At 37.6% G+C, this 25,075-nt stretch overlaps 1 protein-coding gene across 3 annotated transcripts in view; it reads left to right on the top strand.

Moving 5' to 3' along the window:
- ralgapa2 (Ral GTPase activating protein catalytic subunit alpha 2) overlaps window positions 1–25,075 on the top strand; it is a 564,036-nt gene that overhangs the window by 374,577 nt on the left and 164,384 nt on the right. For all 3 annotated transcript variants that reach the window (XM_060831798.1, XM_060831795.1, XM_060831796.1), the window contains exon 38: window positions 12,419–12,546. In XM_060831798.1, coding sequence (XP_060687781.1) covers window positions 12,419–12,546 — 128 coding nt within the window. The remainder of the gene's footprint in view (window positions 1–12,418; window positions 12,547–25,075) is intronic.

The raw sequence follows: 25,075 nt of genomic DNA, 5'->3' as shown, positions 1-25,075 counted from the left end.
CATGGATTCCAGTAAAAGTCATGCTAAGTATTTTGCTTCCAGACATTGAAGCCCTTTAATTCATTGTAAGCTCTGTGGGAAATGCAGCTTTCATTTTTGTTTTAATTGCATTCATTAAATAATTGGAAATATCTCTACCTTGAATAGATTTTCATCCTAATAAAGTATCTGTATAAGGTGCAACTTCATTTTTTTTCTCCTCATTATCTATATTAGATTTCAAAAGTGGGAAAAGTCATTTCTCTAGTCATACCACCATAACAATTGATTGTGGTCTTGAAAATTATTTTCAATGTTGTACTTACAAATCATGTTTTCTGTGCTTTCCCAATGTGTATCCATTTCTGGCTCTAAAGTCTGCATCAATTCGTGTGACAGATGGCCACAGCTAAGGCCTCTGCTGCATTTTACTGTATTTTGTGCTGTGCATGTTCTGCCAAATTCTTTGGGAGATCCAAGAAATTGATGTTCCAGCAGCTTGAGCAATCCAGAAAGCCTGAAGCAACAATAAATTGTATGGTCAAGGCCAAATAGCATGCAGGGTTGGCTTTCAACTGTTGTTCTCAACACATCCACTAGAAAACTGGGACCATCAGGAAAAATCAGATTTACTCAAGGTTTCTTCCTCCGGATTGAAGTTAACAATAGCAGAAGCATTTGTTTTCCTCAAAATTGTGCAAAGCAGGAATCCAGTTTCTGAGAATTGATTAATTCTTAATGTCAATCAAGTTTTCTGCACAAGAAATACAATTCTAGGCCTGTCATTGGGTCCAGAGATTTCATAATTAAACTATGTTTGCGTATTTAGCCCTTTGCTCTAGGCATCAGAAGTAGACATCATATGCCAGTTCCAATTTCTTCTTATTGAATCTCCTTTAGTATGAGCCACATCATTAAAATTCTTTGTTTGAGAAAAATTGGTATTGAGTAACTCGAGACTATTTAGTATGCAAGACTAAAGTACTATATTTGACCTTAGTAGCACAATGACATTTCAAAGCTTTCCCCTTCTGTCAGTTGGTGCTGTATAAGAGCAAAACAGCTTCCTGCTGGAAAAGTATTTAAACAAATGCTGAAAACTATTTAGAAAGGTTTATGATCTTCAAAGATCTGATTTTACCAAAAACACAGATAGAAGGAAAGTCGCAATTGTCCTACCAGATCGTAGGGCTGGTCTCATTAGACAGATATGACCTGGGGCGATTTAACCTGAGGATCCCAAGCTTCAGGCAGAGGGAGAGGTTGAGAATGGGAGTCCTTCATAGTAACCTCAGCTGGTGTGGGAACTGTGAGCCCCCACTGTCAGGATCACTCTGCTTCTCAAACTGGCTGTTCACCTACCTGAGCTAACCAACTCCCTAAAGACCTAATTATGGAAATAAGATAAAACTCGAAAAGTAGCGCTAAGAAATTTGAGAGCTCACCATTTTAGTGCTGTACTACTTTTTGGATCCATCTAATATACTTTCCGAGGAGCAATATACCAGCTATTTTCCGAACTACCGACATACAACAGAATTCTTACTTGCACAAAGTAGACCTAGATCAGAATTTTATATGAAGAATGAGGAAAACCATTTCTAAATTACGCAACTAACAGTCTATCTTCAACAATGTTCCTTTAAATTAGCTTAAATCAATAAGCAAGCTTCAAGTGTCTAATATGGCCAGATTCAAGATCTTGTCATATTTTGCACTAACCAGAAGAGGTTTTCTTTCTTCCCTGAGTTACCCAAAGTAAGATGTTAACTCAGATGTGGAAGATGCTGTAAGATACTGGAGACAAAATGTGCCCTTTGTATTCCACAAAGAAATTGAAAAAAGAACTTCACTGTTATAATTTTTCACAAATATTTCTGTGGTCCACGTGTTGAGATTTAACCTAGACTGACAGCAAGTTGAAAAGAAGGAACTGGTTAGGAATGATGCATATTGTAGTTCTTGTGGACTCTGCCATTTAAATTACATTTCTTAATCAAATTACTACTTTTATCAGGTTACAGAATCCATGGAGACAAGCATACTTGTGGACATGGTTTCAAATATGCTGCTTATTTGTTAACTCATGTTAGTTGACACATGAGACATGTGGACAAATGTTAAATTGAAATATCTTTTATAAATTGAGGTTATTAGCATAGGAGAGTTTTCTAATTGAATAGCTTTCACTTTGTTTGAAGTATGTGCTATTTTTGTTCTCTTGAGGTGCGCTGTTTGAATTTTTTTGTCTTCATTAATTAAGTGATACAATTATCATGAACCGCAACATAACCTTTCCTCGAATAATGCCTTACTTGGGAAAAATAGAAAGACTTTCAATGCATAAGTTTCCACACATCACAGATGTCTGGAAGCTACTGAAAATAATGATAGCAAGACCTGCCTGCAGAATGGGACACAGCATTTTATAGGTTCAATTATCTAAAAATAATAGGGACATAGCACAGGTACCCCAGGACATAGGTCCATTCAGCTTGTATCTCATTGAATAAAACTAATTCTCATGATTTTGGTGTCAAATGTTATGCTTTCACAGTCTTGTTTTGCAAATATTTCCAGATATAGAGGTAAAATAATATCAAATCTTTAAAAATAAATTTCCATGTAATTTATCATCAATGGATATGTCCCTTTCAGTTATTTAATTCAGGTTATATTTTATTACCCATGTTACAATATTATCCATTCTTAAATTCATCAATGATTTCATTCCTGTTTCAAAATTCCACTTTTTCAGAGTCATTTTCTAAATTATTGAAGTAATAAATCCAAAAAAAACTGCCATTGACTGGAAACAATATTGCTGTCTAAAATTGGCAGGGAGAACTGCCATTAGTTGATGCAAAAGATCTGGGCTCAAATCTATTCTCAGCAAAAACAGCATGCAATTTTGTGTTTAATGGAAGGAAAATAGGTGCGTGTGTAGGAGTTAGCTTTGTTCTATTCAAAAAGTGACCTTAGGTTTTGTCATCTGAACTAAAGTACGTTGTCCAATTCCACTAGTTCTGTTGATGCCATGCAGTAATCATAGTAATGTATTCTTCAAGAAGTTTGAGAATAAACTGAAACCTTAAAACCTACTTACTATGAATGTTATGCACTTATGTCTAAAGACGACTGTAAAAATGCAAAATAGAGTCTTGCAAGAAAAGTTTGTTTCATTTGAGGCATGTATTTTAATTTGAACTAAATTTGCTTGTTTCCATCAAGATATTCAGGTCACAATCTGCCAGAATTTTATTGACAAGAGCTGCTTGGAAAGACAGCTGTCAGATGCAGATGTTGGACAAAACTGAATTCTTGTTGAAATGTGTTGCCAACTCTAATTAGATAAATTCCCTGGGTAAAAGATTTTTTTAAATTCCTTTTGTCTGCTTATTTAATGACTGTCGCAGTCATCCAGTAGTAATTGCAAGACAGAAGAATAACTAGGTGGAATTCATTTGTTTCCTCTACATCGAGCTGGAAAATTTTGTTGCTTTCAAATACTGATGTTTGTGGATAGCCTCTCCTTGCATTACGTTCATTTTATTGCGCTGGATGGTTAATTATGCCAAATAAAACAACTGTTGCACCATTTGCTGCTTCTTTGAAAAGTATTTCTGTCACTTTGCTTCTCTTTGTCCTAACTCTGTTCCCATCAGTTACGCACATAGCAAAATCAGCTCTTGCACCCTTGTGTTACAAAATGCATATGAAATATTTTTCCAATGCCACCTTGACACTTTGTCAACTATCTTAGTTTTGTTTTCATCTTGTACTCCAGGAAATTTTCAGTTAAAACAGCACAGTTCACTCATTTTGGAATACAGCTATGATTGAAGGAAATCAGGGAAGATTTGCAATATTATGGAATGAACACACAACAATTTGATTCAAAATCACTGAGACTGAGAATGCATTTATATTGCAGCTATTGTTCTGAAACTCCAGTATCAAACAATATCTCATTCATATTGCCTTGCTCAGATTAAGAAATAGGAGTGGAAGTAGGGCCATTCGGCCCATCGAGTCCACTCCGCCATTCAATCATGGCTGATTGGCATTTCAACTCCACTTACCAGCATTCTCCCCGTAGCCCTTAATTCCTTGTGACATCAAGAATTTATCAATCTCTGCCTTGAAGGCATTTAGCGTCCCGGCCTCCACTGCACTCTGCAGCAATGAATTCCACAGGCCCACCACTCTATGGCTGAAGAAATGTCTCCGCGTTTCTATTCTGAATTGACCCCCTCTAATTCTAAGGCTGTGTCCACGGGTCCTAGTCTCCTCGCCTAACGGAAACAATTTCCTAGTGTCCACCCTTTCCAAGCCATGTATTATCTTGTAAGTTTCTATTAAATCTCCCCTTAATCTTCTCAGCTCCAATGAATACAATCCCAGGATCCTCAGCCGTTCCTCATATGTTAGACCAACCATTCCAGGGATCATCGATGTGAATCTCCGCTGGACAAGCTCCAGTGCCAGTATGTCCTTCCTGAGGTGTGGGGACCAAAACTGAACACACTACTCCAAATGGGGCATAACCAGAGCTTTACAAAGTCTCAGTAGCACCACGGTGCTTTTATATTCCAACCCTCTTGAGATAATTGACAACATTGCACTCGCTTTCTTAATCACGGACTCAACCTGCATGTTTACCTTTACAGAATCCTCGACTAGCACTCCCAGAACCCTTTGTACTTTGGCTTTATGAATTTTCTCACCGTTTAGAAAGTAGTCAATGCTTTTATTTTTTTTCCAAAGTGCAAGACCTCACATTTGCTCGCGTTGAATTCCATCAGCCATTTCCTGGACCACTCTCCCAAACTTTCTAGATCCTTCTGCAGTCTCCACACTTCCTACTACCTGCCTGTCCACCTAACTTTGTATCATCGGCAAACTTCGCTAGAATGCCCCCAGTCCCTTCATCCAGAACATTAATATATAATGCGAACAGTTGCGGCCTCAACACTGAACCCTGCGGGACACTGCTTTTCACCAGCTGCCATTCCGAAAAAGAACCTTTTATCCCAACTCTCTGCCTTCTGTCAGACAGCCAATCCTCAATCCATACCAGTCGCTCACCTCGAACACCATGGGCCCTCACCTTGCTCAGCAGCCTCCCATGTGGCACCTTATCAAGGGCCTTTTGAAAGTCTAGATAGACCACATCCACCGGGTTTCCCTGGTCTAACGTACTTGTCACCTCTTCAAAGAATTCCAACAGGTTTGTCAGACACTACCTCCCCTTACTAAATCCATGTTGACTTGTTCTAATCAGACTCTGCTCTTCCAAGAATTTAGAAACCTCATCCTTAATAATGGATTCTAGAATTTTACCAACAACCGAGGTTAGGCTAATTGGCCTATAATTTTCCATCTTTTGTCTTGATCCTTTCTTAAACAAGGGGGTTACAACAGCGATCTTCCAATCATCCGGGACTTTCCCTGGCTCCAGTGACATTTGAAAGATCTCAACCAATGCCTCCGCTATTTCCTCAGCCGCCTCTCTCTGAATTCTAGGGTGTATCCCATCGAGGCCAGAAGATTTATCAATTTTAAGACCTTTTAACTTTTTTAGCACTTTTTCTTTTGTAATGGCAACCACACTCAACTCAACCCCCGATTCCCTTTAATTGTTGGGATATTACTCATGTCTTCCACTGTGAAGACTGACGCAAAGTACTTGTTAAGTTCTCCAGCTATTTCCTTATCACCCATCACTCGGCTTCCAGCATTAGTTTGAAGTGGCCCAATGTCTATTTTTGCCTGTCATTTGTTTCTTATGTATTAAAAGAAACTTTTACTATCATTTCTAATATTACTGGCTAGCCTACCTTCATATTTGATCCTCGCCTTCCTTATTTCTCTCTTTGTTATCCTCTGTTTGTTTTTGTAGCCTTCCCAATCTTCTGATTTCCCACTGCTCTTGACCACTTTATAGGATCTCTCTTTTTCTTTGATACATTTCCTGACTTCCTTTGTCAGCCATGGCTGTCTAATCCCTCCCCGGATAATCTTTCTTTTCTTGGGGATGAACCTCTGTACAGTGTCCTCAATTATACCCACAAACTCCTGCCATTTTTGCTCTACTGTCTTCCCCGCTAGGGTCTGCTTCCAGTCTATTTTTGTCAGTTCCTCTCTCATGCCCTCATAATTACCTTTATTTAACTGTAACACCATTACATCCAATTTTGCCTTCTCTCTTTCAAACTGCAGACTAAACTCTACCATATTATGATCGCTGTTTCCTAAGGGTTCCCTTACTTTAAGATCTTTTATAAAGTCTGGTTCATTACAAAGCACTAGGTCCAGAATATCCTGCTCCCTTGTGGGCTCCATGACATGCTGTTCCAAAAAGCCATCCTGTAAGCATTCCATGAATTCCCTTTCTTTGGATCCACTGGCAACATTATTTACCCAGTCCACCTGCATACTGAAGTCTCCCATGATCACCGTGACTTCTTCCACCCAGGCAAAAGTTTACAGACATGCAGAGTTCCTTTCCCAGTAATAAAACTTTTAAACCTATCGAAAGCACAAACATGAGTACTCGTGAAGCTAGTTTAACATTGCAGCGAAGTTATGCTCCTCGCAGTGTGACGCAACCTCCTTTAAAGGATTTCTCAGGTTTTTTTCGGACTAAGAAAGTTGCATACAGCTTTTAAAAACCTCAACTAAGTACGTTCTTCAAGTTCTGATCAGGTATTCAAGGAGCAATCTCCAGCTATACATTCATTCTAGAGCAGAGGCTGCCAGAGTACCACAATACAGTCAAAAAAGATTAAATGTTTTCATTAGTGGATGATAATTTAAGATGAAAAGTAAAAGCTTTTTCAATTGCACTGGTGAAAGAAAATTAGCGTGAGCTGGTAAAGGAAATACATGAAAAAAATATGAATAGCAAAGATCACACTGGAGTTTTTTACGGGTACATTTAGAGAAAGAGGATGGCTAAGAGGTAAGTGGGCCCCTTAGAGACAAAAGCCTATGACACTATTGTTAAAAGTAAGGAGAGTAGGATAAAGTGGCAGAGAAATGTAAAAGTACACTTTAAGGAGAGGCTTAAACTTTAAAACAAAAGGTATTAGAGAAATAAAAAGGACTATCCAATAACTCAACATTTTTAGCATTATAAATCTCAAGGCATTTCACAGAACCAGTATAAAACAAAATGTGACACCAAGCCACAGAAATTAACATCTCAGATGGCCAAAAGCTAAATTGGAGGGATAACTTTTAAGGAGTGTCTTAAAGGAAGGAAGTAGACAGGCAGAAAAGTTTGGAGATGAAATCTGAGTGGGCAATTTAAATTGGCAATGCTGAAGATACCAAAAAGAAATGAACTTCGATATCCCAATGTTGGAACTGGAGGAGATTACAGACATGTGGATAGGCAAGACCATGAGGAATTTAAAAACAAAAATAAGCATGTTAAAATCAAGGCTTACTTGCCTCTGAGACAGTTTAGGTTAGTGAACATGAGTCCAATGCAGTCTGAGTTAGAGCACAGGCAAAAATGTTTTGATTTCCTTCAAATTTGCAAAGGGAGACCAAGCAAGCATACATTGGAGTAGCCAAGACTGCAGAGAATAAAATGAACAAAATTCTCTTCATTGTCTAATGGATGCCATCCTAGGATATTAAAAGAAGTAGAAAGGAAATTTGAATGCTCCAGTCATGCCTTTGAAAACTCCAATTCAAGAATTACCCTCTTTTGATTGGGAAAATGCATATAATTAGGCTACAAGTGAGGTAAAAGAAATAGAAGAAGTTATATGACTGTTCATCTTGCATCAGTTACAGGCAAGTTATTAGAATTTAAGGTGGGAAGTTTGAATACTTGGGTTAATGTGAATGAGACATAAAGAGCCAGATTGGATTTAAAATATATAAGCCGTGTCAAACAGACCTAGCTGAATTTTTTTGAAAAGGTATCAAATGATGAATAAAGGAGTGTCTATGAGCATTATCTAGAAAATATTCAGCTAGGTCCCACATAAGAGATAAAACAAAATTGAGACCAGGAGGGAGATAGAAAATGGATTAGGAGATTTCAAATCGAGGATAAGGATAATTGGTATGTACTCCCAACTGATAGGATGTGCTTATTGGTGTTCCCTGAGGATCAGTACTGGGATCTCAGTTTTTCAAGTATTTATAAATGACTTGGATAAAGGAACAGGGAGCTGTATATCCAGATTTGCTGATGACACAAATTTAGTAGGTGCCAAAAGAGCATAGTTGGAATTTGAAAGGTGCAAAAGGGCACAGTTGATTACATTAATAGAGAAAACAGTGGCAAATTACTTCGGAATTTTGGCATGTCTTTCGTATTATACTAAAGGAAGGTAGACCCGATTATTTACCAAATGGCGTGAAGCTAGGACAGAGATTTAGAATTACAAGGGCAGAAATCATTACTGGGTAGGTGCAAAAATAATTTTAAAAAACTACTGTAACATTGGCCTTTATATCAAAGTGGCTGAATACAAAAGGGTAGAAGTTGTGTTTGTGCTAAAGGAAGCTCTTGTTATGCAGAGCACTGCACTCCATTTTGTGCACTGCATGTAAGGAAGGATAGATGAGCCTTGAATGTAGCATTCATTGACCAGAATGATACTTGGCAGAAGGGATTAAATTATGAGGACAGATTGCAGTGACTGGGATTGCATTCACTTAAGTATAGAAAGTTAAAGGACTAGTTAACTGAGATGTTTAAGATGATTAAAGGAATTGATACGATTGATCGAAATTATTTTAGAGCCATAGAATCATACAGCTTCAGTCCAACCCATCCATGCCAACCAGATATCCCAACCCAATCTAGTCCCACCTGCCAGCACCCGGCCCATATCCCTCCAAACCATTCCTATTCATATACCTATCCAAATGCCTCTTAAATGTTGCAATTGTACCAGCCTCCACCACATCCTCTGGCAGCTCATTCCATACATGTACCACCCTCTGTGTGAAAAAGTTGCCCCTTAGGTCTCTTTTATATCTTTCCCCTCTCACCCTAAACCTATGCCGTCTAGTTCTGGACTCCCGTCCCCCAGGGAAAAGACTTTGCGTATTTAACCTATCCATTCCCCTCGTAATTTTGTAAACCTTTATAAAGTCACCCCTCAGCCTCCAATGTTCCAGGGAAAACAGCCCCCGCCTGTTCAGCCTCTCCCTGTAGCTCAGATCCTCCAACCCTGGCAACATCCTTGTGAATCTTTTCTGAACCCTTTCAAGTTTCACAACATCTTTCCGATAGGAAGGAGACCAGAATTGCACGCAATATTCTAACAGTGGCCTAACCAATGTCCTGTACAGCCACAACATGACCTCCCAACTCCAATACTCTAACCAATAAAGGAAAGCATACCAAACGCCTTCTTCACTATCCTATCTACCTGCGACTCCACTTTCAAGGAGCTATGAACTGGCACTCCAAGGTCTCTCTGTTCAGCAACACTCCCTAGGACCTTACCATTAAGTGTATAAGTCCTGCTAAGATTTGCTTTCCCAAAATGCAGCACCTCACATTTATCTGAATTAAACTCCATCTGCCACTCCTCAGCCCATTGGCCCATCTGGTCAAGATACTGTTGTAATCTGAGATAACCCTCTTCGCTGTCTACTCCACCTCCAATTTTGGTGTCATCTGCAAACTTACTAACTGTACCTCTAATGCTTGCATCCAAATCATTTATGTAAATGACAAAAAGTAGAGGGCCCAGCACCGATCCTTGTGGCACTCCACTGGTCACAGGCCTCCAGTCTGAAAAACAACCCTCCACCACCACCCTCTGTCTTCTACCTTTGAGCCAGTTCTGTATCCAAATGGCTAGTTGTCCCTGTATTCCATGAGATCTAACCTTGCTAATCATCTCCCATGGGGAACCTTATCGAACGCCATACTGAAGTCCACATAGAACACATCTACTGCTCAGCCCTCATCAATCTTCTTTGTTACTTCAAAACTCAATCAAGTTTGTGAGGCATGATTTCCCATGCACAAAAACATGTTGACTATCTGAAATCAGTCCTTGCCTTTCCAAATACATGTACATCCTGTCCCTCTGGATTCCCTCCAACAACTTGCCCACCACCAAGGTCAGGCTCACCAGTCTGTAGTTCCCTGGCTTGTCCTTACCACCTTTCTTAAACATTGGCACCACGTTTGCCAACCTCCAGTCTTCTGGCACTTCACCTGTGACTATCGATGATACAAATATCTCAGCAAGAGGCCCAGCAATCACTTCTCTAGCTTTCCACCGAGTTCTCGGGTACAATTGATCAGGTCCTGGGGATTTATCCACCTTTAACCGTGACAAGACAGCCAGCACTTCCTCCTCTGTAATCTGGACATTTTGCAAGATGTCACCATCTATTTCCCTACAGTCTATATCTTCCATATCCTTTTCCACAGTAAATACTGATGCAAAATATTCATTTGGTATCTCCCCCATTTTCTGTGGCTCCACACAAAGGCTGCCTTGCTAATCTTTGATGGGCCCTATTCTCTCCCTAGTTACCCTTTTGTCCTTAATATATTTGTAAAAACCCTTTGGATTCTCCTTAATTCTATTTGCCAAAGCTATCTCATGTCCCCATTTTGCCCTCCTGATTACCCTCTTCAGTATACTCCTACTTTCTTTATACTCTTCTAAGGATTCACTCAATCTATCCTGTCTGTACCTGACATATGCTTCCTTCTTTTTCTTAACCAAACCCTCAACTTCTTTAGTCATCCAGCATTCCCTATACCTACCAGCCTTCCCTTTCACCCTGACAGAAATATACTTTCTCTGGATTCTTGCTATCTCATTTCTGAAGGCTTTCCATTTTCTAGCCGTCCCTTTACCTGCGAACATCTGCCTCCAATCAGTTATTGAAAGTTCTTGCCTCAGACCGTCAAAATTGGCCTTTCTCTAATTTAGAACTTCAACTTTTAGATCTGGTCTATCCTTTTCCATCACTATTCTAAAACAAATAGAATTATGGTCGCTGGCCCCAAAGTGCTCTCCCACTGACACCTCAGTCACCTGCCCAGCCTTATTTGCACCTTCTCTAGTAGGTACATCCACATACCGAATCAGAAAATTGACTTGTACACACTTAACAAATTCCTCTCCATCTAAACCTTTAACTCTATGGCAGTCCCAGTCTATGTTTGGAAAGTTACTATTTTAAATCCTCCCAAGCAGTTCTAGCAAATTTCCATGCCAGTATATTAGTCCCCTTCCAATTTAGGTGCAATCTGTCCTCCTTGTACAGGTCACTTCCACGCCAAAAGATATTCCAATGATCCAAAAATGTGAATCCTTTTCCCATACACCAGCTCCTCAGCCATGCATTCATCTGCTCTATCCTCCTTTTCCTGCCCTCACTAGCTCGTAGCACTGGGAGTAATCCAGATATTACTACCCTTGAGGACCTCCTTTTTAAGTTTCCACCTAACTCTCTGTAATCTCCCTTCAGAGTCTCAACCTTTTCCCTTCCAATGTCTTTGGTTCCAATGTGGACAACGACCTCCTACCTGTTTCGAGTATTTGGTCCCTTGTAATAATGCCTCATGAGTTGGTGTGAACCTTTGCTAATGGTCATACTGTCTACTCTTTCTGCCATAAAAGTTTCAGACATGTCACAGGCAGGCACTCAGGCAGCCAGAAGGCCTCTGACTGAATCTTAGATGCCTGCACCTCATCTTCAAACCTGGAAGTGAGCAATTCAAATGTGCATAATCTTTGGGCGTACATCAATTACTTTTCATTCATTAATTCCATGCTTTGGATGGTGGCTACAAGGGAATTACTGATTGGACAGCAATGACTGTGCTTGGGTTTCAGGCGTCACAATGGTGCATTGTCATTTTGAGTTTGAACCTATTGAGAGTGGAAGACAACTCAACTGCTGGAAGAGGGTCAAGGTGGGAGGTAAAGTAAATGGCAGATGGATGTGTGTATGTATGTATGTTTGGCTGAAGATATCAGTGCTGCCTCCTAATTTTCAAACAATTTTGGTAATGTTTTTTGACATAAACCTGACTGTTCTTACCACCCTTGCACTGCTGGGAGCCTGATTTAAATATGTTAACAACAATACAAATTCGGCTTTTATGAATTGCGCTGGGGTTTAGCCATATCACATTTGTTTGATGGTTTAAAACCCTTGCTGTCATGTATATGATGGATTTCATTTTCAACGGTCATTATTAATGTACTAGCATGACGCATAGGTAGATTATATATAGAATGAATGAACTTAATGAGACAATTGGTCCTTTCCTGGCTTGTACTTGCTTTTGTGCATTCTCACAGGACACAAATCTGATGGATGTTAGAAATTGTTCATGTTGCAGTTAGCAATTAACTTTTAATTCTCTTGATGTGAGTATTGAACTACATATTGTGACATAACTCTAAAGGTGCTTAATGTTTTTCAGGTCCCATTTTTTGGTCCTCTTTTTGATGGAGCCATTGTGAATGAAAAACTTCTGCCAAGTCTTGTTCGTGCCACAGGCATCAATGCCAGTCGAGCTGTGAAGTCACTTCTACCCCTCTATCAGAGCTTGTATCCTTTTCTTCCAATGCAGTACAGTCTTGATGAAAATTTTGGTTTATTTCCCTAAACTTATTTTGTTCACTTTTCTGGTAAGTAATAGCATGCTCTTTTTGGAGTGAAGCCATTGATGTGGTGCTTACTCATTCTTTATTGCACATTGAGTGGCCAAATTGGACTTAAACCATTTCATTATTTGGACATCACAATTTTCATTGATTTTAACATCATCTTATTGAATATTTAAATTTCAAATGTCGAGACACCATTACTGAAATCTGTTGTGTTGTTCAGTCTTTTGTGGATAGTTCTTTTCTCTGTTGACAACGAGAAAAGATTTTCTCCATGTTGTACTTTGTTGTTGTCTGTCTGAAGTGTTTTGATTTGGTAGGCAATGCCTGGATACATCATTTTTTCATTGCTCGTGAGGTGTGAATATCGCTGGCTGGACAAGTATTTATTACCCATATATTGTCAGCTTCCAAATGTTACAAGAAGATTTTAAAATGTGTTATAATCACTCCAGCCAAGAAGCTTGTGATCTGGAAGGTCCAGTTATACAGAATTTTGTGAGCAGTCTCTCAATAACATCAGCGTCATTTTAGGACAGAACTTCGGGAGCAGAAACATGGAGGATACACTATTGTGATAAGTAAAACAATTTTTGTTTCTGCTTTTTAAGGTTTTGATCACTTTGTTTTATGCTTCAAGTAATATTTCTGCAGTGTGCTTGTTTGCAAACTTGTGGTTCGGCATTAGTATTGTGATCCCAGTGGATGGAATGACGAGACAATTCAGATCCAAGAGAAACCTGGCTTGATACATGCTTTTCAAAAAATTGGTTAATGTAGTAGTCAGTCACTGAAACATAGTCACACAATACAGGGGTGTTTCTTTAACATCAGAACAGAAGTTTCTGAATAGAAAACAAAAAAGCTATCCAGATAAAGAGCATAGTTTAGAAAATCTTCAAACAGCCAGCAAAATTAAGCTTCAACCTCTTTAACAACTTCACCTGTTTATTGCAATTGAAATCCAGAGAAATTATCCCCCTATATAAAATCTTTAAGTTCTACTTAACAAGTTCACCCCAGTTTCTGTTCTGGGAACTGTGGAGTATTTTTATATTTGTAGAATTTGAGGTGTTACAGCATAAAAAGAGGCCATTCAACCCATCATTTCAGCACTGGCTATAAACCAAGCATTGTGATTTATGCCTTTCTCCTTCCCTTGCACAATCTTTCTATTCAAATAATTGTTTTATCTCCTCTTGAATGCCTCAATTGAACTTTCCTCCACCACATATCCAAACAGTGCATTCCAGACACCCAAACCACTCGAATTGTATTTCCTACCTGATACCTGTCAAAAGCATACTTTGTCTTTTTTTATTTTAATTTTGATTTCTTATATCATCTAAGGAGCTCTGGATTTGCATTCCTTTTTCCTTTTGAAGGAATATACCCTGACTGTTCCCAAAGCTATGAAGGTAGCCTTTTATTCAGCCACAGTTTTTCTCTCCAACATTTTGTTCCAGTTTATCTAGCCTCGCATTTTTTTGAGCTCCATTGAAGTAAGCTCTCCTCATGTTAATTATTCCCACTCTCTGTTGTCTATTGTCCTCTTCTATCATCATCTTGCAATGTAATGATCACTGTCTCCTAAATGTTTCCCCACTGACACTTGGAAGCAAGGTGGGCCAAGCAGATCAAGTACCAGGTCCAACAATTCATCCTTTCATGTTGGGCCAGTCATATACTGCTCCAGGAAATTTTCCTGGACATAATTTAGGAACTCTTAACAATTTCAAAATACTCACCAAACTGAAAGCTTAAACCTTCTCAGCTTTAATAACGTGCAATTTCTAACCAAGCACTCCTGGTATGGAAGTTGCGCTAACTAAAACTTGCCACTGATGTAGCTATGTCTTCCCTGATCTATTCTAAAACACCTCCTTTCTAGGTGAGAATCTAGGCTATTTCCTGCCCCCAATCAAGCTTCCTCCAAACTGCTCTAAAAGCTTTTAGTCTCTGGACTTTCTGGGCTAAAATCAGTCCTTGATTATTCTGAACTGAGGATTAGCTAAACGCCTGTCATAAATCCGTCATAAACCACCAGGGTTCAAAATTTTACATCAGTGTTCTAGGAACTCCCAATCACCTGTTCTCTGACACATAATGAGTGAGGTCACTGTTCTTAAGAAAAGTCAGACCTATTTTCTTTTATTTTAGAAAACTTCATAGAAGTAACCAACACCTGTATTCAGTATTTTTAGATCCATATTTTAGGAATGATATATGTATATATACATAATCTCTCAAATTAATCATCACAGATGTCATTCAATATTGTTGAAAATTTCCAAAAGATTTTGTTACCTCCAGTTCAGAATGTTTGGGACAATGTATCTGATCAACCAATATGGCATCAGGACTAATTTGCCACAGGGTTCTACAAGAAGAGACTGTCAGGACAGGATGGGAAGGACTAAGAATAGAATGGGATAGGTACATAGATTGTATGAAGAAATGGAATGGAGATGGTGTTGGCATATGAATGGACAGTGCAAAAGTAATGAAAGATGGATTGGTATGGAAAGGTTAGAATGGCAATAGGTATTTAAGGAAATGCAGCAATAATTGAGGTACTAATTTCACTGCAGATGTTTTGTTGGATTGAAGATGAGGGGAGCCTGATAATAAAGGTATCCTGATTAGAGGGAATGTTGGGGTTAAGATAGAGATCATATGGTATGGGTTCAGTATGAGGAGAGAGAGAGAATGGTATAGGTAGGGTAGTGGAAGCAGCATTAAAGATATTGAGTTAGACAGTATGGGTGAAAAGGTTTAACATGGAAGATATACAATGGAGATGAGAGGGCTGGGGATTGGCATGGGACAAAGGGATGGAATGGGAATGATGCAAGAGGGATGAAAGGAACAGGATGATTATGGCATAGGAAAGTCAGATTGATATCAGATGATTATTTGAAGAAATAGTTACATTTGAGTTGCCAGTTTCACTGCAAATGTTCTACAAGTTGCTGCTAATATAATTTTTAAACGTCTTCTGGTGTTGCAGGGCTTGCATTTGATTGCAAGCAATGTTTCCTAAATTGACTAATGTTTATAATGGTGTTCATGTGGAATGATTGAAACTGAAACTATTGTTGAAATTGTCTATTGAGGATAGTTTATAATGTATATTAATCAAGCAGAATGCTGGTGGAACTCAGAAACCTTTATTTTACAGCTGAAGAAGAGCCATACCAGATTTGAAACATTAATTCTGTTGTTCTCTGTACAAATGAATTAGAATTGGGCTTTCTTGCCACATGTGCTCACAGGCATAGTAAAAAGTGTACAAAATGGCCATTCCTAGCACTATGTTAGGTACAAATGTAACTCGTCATAAAATATTAGGTACAACGTAGAAAAATGAAGAAATGATAAAAGTTCAAAATTACAGTTCTTAATAAAAAGTAGAAAAATAAAGAAAAGCAAGTTAGAAGTTCAGCATGACATCATGGCCCATTTAGCCATGGGCCTGCAGTCCTCCACCTGCAGTCACTTCACACTGGCTTTCCCCACAAAAGTTCATTCTCTTCCCTCGTGCTGGGCTCAATGTCTTCCGTACTGCTGTGTCACCACCACTAGACTCCCAACCCTTGCTGCCGACTTCCATCCAGACTCACCAGCCACCTTGCCATCAACCACTCAACGATGCCACAATGCTACCTAGTGCTACTGGTCCACCTGGCTAAACAGATGCCTTATGGCTGAGCACCAAATTCCCATTCCATACTTCAACCACTGCCATGCTGCAGACCCTGATCTCTCTGCAGAAGGTAAATCAAATAAAAATGTTAAAAAACTGAAAAAGGGGAAAAACAGAAGGACTGAATGGACAAGCCCAGGCTCTGGATACTGCCTACTTCACTGCTGCCATGTTGAAATAAAATGCTGTCAGATCTGCTGAGTTTCTTCAACATTCTTTGTGAGAGTTTAAGATTTCCAGCATCTGCATATTTTGTTTTTATATTATTGTGGTGTATATTCCTGGGTTTGACTGAAATTCAGTTCCGTAGTAATGAATAAGATTTATCAAATTGACGTTGTTAACAGAAAGAATAAATACAATTTTAGTTGTAAAATGTTTGAACCATTTCATACACCAGAGATATTCTTGAACATCTGCTTTTTTTTTACTGTGATGCAATGCATTATATGAAGAAGCAACATGCTTCACAGAGCTTGCATATCAAAAACTCCTAAGGAAGAACTTGAGCACAGAGAATTAAATAATCTCTGTACAGTAAACTCGTAGGACATTTTTTGACATGTTGCATTACCTGTCGATGCAGTGAAGTTGAATTTTGAAAATCTGTATGGCAAATCTTGCCCTTTTCATAATATGTCTGTGAACAAAACACTGCCTCATTCTGACAGCTTTTATTGCTCGACTGTAAACTCCGATTACATCTGCACTTGACAGTCAGATTAAGGAGAATTTAATCAGCAGAGAAGATTAATTTGCATCTCAATTGGAGAGAGGTAGGAGGAAAAAGATTGCACTCTGCAGCCAGCAGGTTGCAAAAGAAATCTGATAAGGCACAATGCCTACTAGCAGTGAATACTCCAGCTGAGTGGAGGACAATATCAGAGGATATGTTGCCACAGCAACCTAAAGGTTCGTTGCTCTTTGTTTAGCCTTGGGTGTGCATTGCAGTCATTTGGTCAAAAAGACAGTGTCTAGCATTGTTAAAATTATGGAGAATTAGATCTGTTTTTGTTTTTAATCAAGCATAATTCCAAAAGGTTGTGTTTGTCAAGCACATTGTGGATGTTTCAGATTTAAGTTTACAGTAGCCAAAACAATTTGATAAATCTATATTAAATATTATTTTCTTGTAAAAGTAATTCCGGTGTTGTGCGTGTTTAGTAGCTCACAGTGTAGATAAGTCTGTATAAATTATTTCCTACATGTTCAATTTCATTCTTTTAACTCCTGTGTAATCATAATGGAAGTAATATGAAGTTCTATGGGTGCTTTAGAAAGGATTTTGTTTGTTCAGTTGCAATGAGCGTATTAAGGAAATACATCCCAACTAATCCATTATAATAATAAACACCACAATGCTTTTGGGTCAAGTAGAAGACACGTCTTTCTGCCTGAAGCTTGTTGCAGTAAAGTTTAAATACCCTTTTATATTGAATTACACAAAAGATAAAGCTTCATATTGGATGTATTTGAATGCACATATTCCAGTGTTCTTTTTAACTTCAGTTGTGAAGAACTGAGGTGATTTTTCTCCTTTTGCAGTTCTTTAAATTTGGAAAGTTTTAGTTAGCCAGCTTGTGTATGTGTTCATGTGAGCCTTTCAAAGATGGGCATTTTTAATTAGGTGTTCACTGATATTTATACTGAAAGTGGATCATGTAGCTACTTATGCAAGATGGTGTTTTCCACCGTAAATTGCAGGTACAGTCCAAATCCCACTGAGGTGCAGTCAACCATTTTAGACTGAACCATTTGTATTTGTGATAATCTAAAAACACATAAAACCTTAGAAAAATCTTACATAGTTTGTTTATAATGTTAGCAGTTAAAATACTAGTAGATATATTCTCCTACAGATGAGTTGCATTTACAAGAAAAATTAAAACTCTCTTCCTGGAGACAACAGCAATTATAATGTTTGTATTTTTAAAATGGTACTTTTTGCATTGGGGAGAATATTTCAGTTTATTGGTAACTCAAAACACTTGTTCGAGTAGTGACTTTACTCTTACTTGGAGTTATATTCTGTTGAATTCAGTATTTTGTGAATTAAAATGAATGGAATTATATTGAATCTACTTGATGTGGAGGACTTGTTTAGAAAAGGAAATATGTTGCTTACAGTAAATTTGACATAAATAGGTCATTAAAGCTGTAAAGTATTTCAGAAGTTTAAAGCATTCAGTGAAGTTTCCTGCAAAACATTCTGTCCTCGCCAATATTTAAATGAATGTATAATTCTTGTCTGAAATGCGACAGCTAGCATTGTTCTTCCACTCATTTTATTTTGTGGTATAACATGATTTGGTAATTAACAAAGGCCTTATTAAAAGATAAACAAGTGTTGAGTCATTTCAAATGTTGGTAGTTGATAAACTGATGAATTAAAAAGCTTAACAGTAACAATATGTTTACTTACTTTGGCATAGCATATTTTGCATATAAATTATTAAAATTAAAACATCTGCTATCATTCTATACTTGTATTTCACTTCTTAAAATTTTGTGCGTTCCTTCTCCTAACCCACAATATAAAGATCAAAATTAGAATGAAGCTGGTGTAAGGGTGATAGCATTTGGAAATTCCTGCTACAGGTCCCATAGCAGACACAAGTGCAACCACATGCTGTCACAGTCTGCTGCACGGCATTTATTGTACCCTGCCATCCAAGAGCAAGGTCCATCGGGGAATGCACCTCCTTTTGTTCCTGAACCAAAGGCTTGAGGTTTGATCCCCAGTGGCAAACTCAAGCATCTGAGCTATTATCATAGAAAAGCAGGTGTGACATTTGGCATTAGCCATCAGAAAGCACTGCATTCTGCAGTCAGTTCTGCAGAAAAACTAGAATACAAATACAGTTTCCATATGTATAATCATTTCCTATTAACTAAATCATCTACTTGCCATAAATTTGCATATACTATTTGCTGTGTGCATTTAATGTTAAATGTCCTACATTGGAAACATATTTTTGTTACCAGCAACTTGCAGTATTGCATTACACCACAGGAAAGAAAATCGCAGTGCGTGTACAGGAATGGTTACAAAGACACATATTTATATGAACTATGACAGGGAAATATACAAGAAGAAAGAACTCATTAAATCTGTTATGTTGGTGTGAAAAGTACTGAATGAGGTGCCGCAGTACTGTGATGGACCAAATGTTGTCTAGGCATGGAAAAAGACAGATTGATTCACACATTTTAGTGAGGTAAGCTGTTGGGCTAAATGTCAGAACCCTTTCCACATATAAGGTGAGGAGGCATCAGATTAATCACCATTAATTGGTCGCTGTTATCCCACTGCAAGCCAGTAAGCAAAACTAAAGCACTGATGAAGGGTGGACAATAGATTATCTGCCCCCTCTGTAGCAGGACGTCTCTAAAAGCAAAGTAATGGACTAGATTTTCTGTTTGTATTCACTGATCTAGCTGAACTTGGAATTATATTTTTACAATTTTAATGAAATTGTCTCTGTTATAATCATACTATTTTTAAAAACATTTTTTGTGTGGTAATATATTTGTTTATTTTGATATTTACTGAAAGTTATGGAATGTGAATCATTAAGAAAATGTTCTCCAAGTATTTTCTCTTCCTGTTAAAGAATGATCTTGTACATTTTCTGTGCAAATTGCATATATAAGAACACAGAAAATAGGAACATAAACAAGCCAGTCAGCTCTTCAATCTCTTTGATGATGTTGAAATCTTCTACTTCACATCATTTTCCTGTACTAACCTCAATTTTTTAAAACAAATAAAACAATTTTGCTCTCATCTGCATCCCGGTGAATAACAATAATAAGTGAATGTATTTCCTATTAATTGTCATGTTTGGTAAAAGAGTTAAAGAGATATCCAAAGAAAGAACCAATCTGAGAAATGAGATTGTCAAGTAATGGATATGATTAAGATTGAACAATATTTAGGGATAGTAAGTTTCTGGTTTTGGCCTATTGATTTTTGACTATTTTAGTAAGTATGCAATGAAGAGTGGAATTTGAAAAATGAGGCCAAAGCAAGCAAAGTGGTGTCTTTCTACTCATTTTTTATCATCTGTAGTCACTATTTTTCCTCATTACATAATGGAAATAGCCATTCAGTGAATGCAACAAACGATGTGATCTATATTTAAACTCATACTACGTGTTACTGTTGTAAACACAAAAAATGACTTAATTTGTGTGTTTGATGTTTGAAATGCTAGTGAAGAAAATCTACCCTCTGGTCAAATCTGATCACTTCCATGAATTCAGAGAAATCTATGGACCTATAGTTAAATCGTAAGCAGCATATTTATCTTACAGTAATTAAACAATTCACAGAGTGAACTGGGCAAACCACCTACCGTGAAACATTTTCTCCTACTTAGCCTTATGTGGTAAGGTTTAAATACAGAGGCTGGTATGTTGAAGCAGAATCCCTGGCATGCTGATTTTAACTTTCTTACTATCGTCAAACCCATATATTCTTGAAAGTTAAAATTCAAATTATTGTGTCCAGAACACAGTACTAATGACCATGTCAGTGTGTCATTGAATACACAATAATGTGCACCTTTTATTGTGGATGTGTTGTTTTCGCAGGTTCTTCTGATTAACCTTGCTTAATTAGTCTGTCAAGCCAATTGAAATGTGAACATTTTTAAATTTCTTTAAATGTTGGATTGGATAAGTATGTTAAAATCTGATTGATGCTTATCCAGTAGCCAAGTTTTTCTTGGAAGATTTCAATGCAATTGTGATGTTAGAGTGGATTTGCACCTTTATTACTCCAGATTTACTCAGAGATGTTACCCACACTCTCAAATTCCAGCCCATGATTATGTGTAAATATATGCAATTGTTTATGGTGTTTATATTAATGATATGAAGAGGGACTTAATAAAAACAGGTAGCTATCGAATGTTCTTAATTTCATCAAGCCCTGAAAGTTCACACTGATTTCCACTTGTGTACTGGTTGCTACATTTGGATATATGATAATTATTTTGTAAGGAAATTTTGGCATAAATTGCTCTTGGCAGGATCAGAATGGAATCCCACATAAATTTCATTAAGTCAGATCAAAGAAATTTCATTTCTTAAGGCATCCCAATTCTGCGATGAGCTGTTTCCCTGCTAATTTGAATTATTTTCAAATTTACAAGTCTGAAGGAGAGTTTTAAGAAGTACTAAGTTCTGTACAGATAATGCTCTTTGTTCCTGTATAAATGCAGAAATGCTATTGTATTAGTGAGAAGATTATATTAGCTGAAACAATTACACTCTAGGCACATTTACACAAAAAGGTGTGAATCAGATTAAATAGATGCATGTAACCTTATGCAGTTTAGGTGGCATTGCAACCCACTGGTGAAAGCAGAATAATCAGTTTTGACTAATCGTGTTGTCCTTGGTCACTTCTGTTGCTTGCCCAGTGAGAAGTCAAAGATTTAACTTGCTATATCAGGCATTATAAAGCAATAATTGCATGATGGCTTGTGGATTTTTTTAGCCTGGAGTTGGGGCAAGTCACACTTATCAGAGTACACCCCACTGAGCACTCCAGCAGTTAGCATTTCTTGGATAAAAGTGTGCTGACCTTCATTTTTGTAGTGCTGGTTTCCTGTCAGAGAGGATCAATAGTTTAGCAACCTGCTTGTGCTGCTTACCTCTGTTCTCATACTGAGTCCTATCTCCAGGCTGGAATCAATATCTTTAATCTGTTCTTCACTATAATAAGTCGCGCAAGGCAGAGTTTCTAGCTGGAATTCTATGGGTTGATGGATGCAGTTACTTCAGCTTTTGTAGATTTTTATCCCATAACATCTTTTTACTTAGGGAATTAATTATAATATAAATATGTCTTCAGTCCATGTTTAAATTTATATTACAAGCATTTGCTAGTGATCTCTGGTTGCCCTTTAAACATGATACATTTCCATTTAACACTTGCAAATAAATGACAACAAGGGTGATTCCACCAAAGCCTTAATATTAATCCTGATCTGTAATGATGATTCATACCATATTGGCACTTTTAGCAAAGTGAGAACTGGAATCCATTGAGCTGCACAGTACATTATCATGCAGCTCATCAAAAAATTCATGTTGATTTTTATTGTCATGAAATATGCTTGTACTTGAACTGGCCGAAATGTGTTTATTTCAACAGGAAAATGTTTGAAACTTACAGAATAGACAACTGTTCATCATACAGTTTGTGAAATTACAATGCAGAGCTGAAATCTGGGCTTGAGCTCCTTTATGTTTTCTATTTCAATTTCTATAATGTTTTGTATCAGCCCAAATTTGACCTTTTTTTTAATGTTCTGTCAACTGTCACTTCGGTTCTTCAATCCATTTGTCAGTAATTCTCTTGTAGTTTCATGTTGGATTTCCTCCTGGGTATGGTAAGAGAACTGGGCATCTTCCAAGCTAATCACACAGCAATCTGAATAGCCTTGCTTTAGGTAATTTAGTTCTAACTTGATCCATCAGAAATATTGGCCTTCATGAATTGCCTAGATGAGACTTGAAATGCTAGATCTGACAGAAGCTTTTCATGTGATGCCTTTCGCTAACAAACAAAAAAAAATTCCATCTGTTGGTAAAATATTGCACAATAGCTGTAGACCCAATCATCTGCAGTGGTTTCATCAATTACCTTCCTTCCATCGTAAGTTCAGAATGAGGAATATTTGCTATTGAGTTCGCAATGTTCAGTGGCATTCACAATTCCTCAGACACTGAAGCACTATATTCCAATATGCAGCAAGACCTGGACAACATAAAGATTTGAACTGTTAATTGAAGTCTCAAGTAGTATTTTCATTATACACGTGCCCTTAAATGACCCTTTCCAAATAGGGAAGATTTAACCATCTCAGCCCTGTTACCAATATCCATTGATAAGAAACTGAACTGGATTAATTATCTAAATGCTGTGGCGACAAGAACAGGTTAGAAGCTGGTAAATGTGAGGCAGCTAACTCAACATTGCTTACCAAAGTATTTCCACCATCTACAAGGTACAAGTCAGGAGTAGGGTGCAGTGCTCTTCATTTGCCTGGATGTGTGCAACCCCAACAACACTCAAGAAACTTGACATCATCCAAGACTAAGCAAGTTGCTTGATCAGTGGCTCATTCACCAACTTAAACATTCATTTATTTCACTGCTAATGCACATTGCTATGGTTTGCAGCATCTACAATGTGCTCTGTAGTACATCTCATTAAGGCTCCTTTGACAACACCATCCAACTCTCAAATGCATGAAAGGATGACAGTGGTAAATTTAGGGAATGCCACAAGTTTCCCTCCAAGGTATGCACCACCCTGACTTGGGAACTATGTTGCCACTCTTTCACTATCGCAGGATCAACATCCTGGAGTTCCCTTCTCAGATGCACTATATATGTTCCCACAGCAAATGGACTGGTGTGGTTCAAGAAGCCTGCTCATTAGCACTATCTCAAGGACAGTTAAAGATGGACAAAACTGTTGGCCTTGCTAGTGATGGCTATGGCCCATGAAAGAATAAAATATTAAAAAGCATGAAAGCAAAAACATAAACAAAAACGTGCTGGAGAAACTCAGCAAGCTTGGCCGCATCGGAGGTGAAGGAACCAGAGTTAGTGTCATTGATCACTAGAAACCTGTGGATTTCTATCTTGAACATGCTCAATGCTTGAGCTTCCACAGCTCTCTGGGACAAAGTTTACTCTTGATTTCATTGCTTTTGACTGGCATAAGTACTAAAACATCTAATACTATTGCTTTCCAATCAGTTAGCTGGCACGCTGAGGCTCTGAAGCAGTTTGGAAACAAAAAATGAAATATTGCTTTATATAACCAAATAACTATTAAATAAAATACAATTATTTTAGGAATCTCCTTTCAAAATGGTGAAACATAAATGAATTCAATAATGCAACCTGAAAAATAAAGCTAACCACTTTTTAAGAATATGATTTGGATAAATAAATAAATGAAAAAGGTGGATAATGAGAGGAATCACAGGAGTTCAAGAGAATGAAAGTAAACAAGTATTGAAAATTCCTGAGAGATAAAGCAGAGAAATGAACTGAACTGATTCTGATGATAAAAGCTAAATGTTTAACCATAAGTAACTTAAATTAATTGTCATCTGGAAATATGAAATGATTTACTGGAAAAATTGATCCAAAAATGAATGAATAAGCAGGAATGCAACAATGTAAAAGATAATTTTTGTTTCTCATCACTAAAAGTTCAATCTTTTGGAGATTGACAGTATATGAAAACATGAAGTCTGATCATTGACATTTTTCAAAAAGGTAAAGATTAAAATAACTGCTAATATTTCAAACTTTAGGCATTCCTCATTTTTACCTTTGAATTCAAATATTTTTGACTTCTGGTTTAGCTGCCAGTGAACTTCTGCCTGCTTTCTTAGCATCTTGTCTGACTGTTAAAGCTGTTCATACATCTTTTCATCTGTCTCCGTGTGTTGTCTGAAAGCAGACCTTTTTTTCATTTTCTGCCTGCTTTGTTAAGCATTGCCTTTCAGGTCATTCTTAACCAATTATAGATTCTCCAGGTTGCATCTTCTGAGCAGCATTAGACACTTGTATTTGACTAACTCAGGAAAGGCCAGAAGAATCCCAGACATTAAGTTTTTTTTTGATAAAATATTGCAACTACTGTCCAATTAGTGTAGTTTAAGCTTTTTTTTTCAAATTGCCTTAGTGCAATGCGACAGATCCTTCTATTCCTTTCGAGAAGATGTGT

The sequence above is a fragment of the Hemiscyllium ocellatum genome, chromosome 10 (assembly GCF_020745735.1).
Source record: "Hemiscyllium ocellatum isolate sHemOce1 chromosome 10, sHemOce1.pat.X.cur, whole genome shotgun sequence".
In the NCBI taxonomy this organism is placed as follows: Eukaryota; Metazoa; Chordata; class Chondrichthyes; order Orectolobiformes; family Hemiscylliidae; genus Hemiscyllium; species Hemiscyllium ocellatum.
The sequence above is the reverse complement of the archived record's forward strand: the minus strand, read 5'-3'. Positions and strand labels throughout refer to the sequence as shown.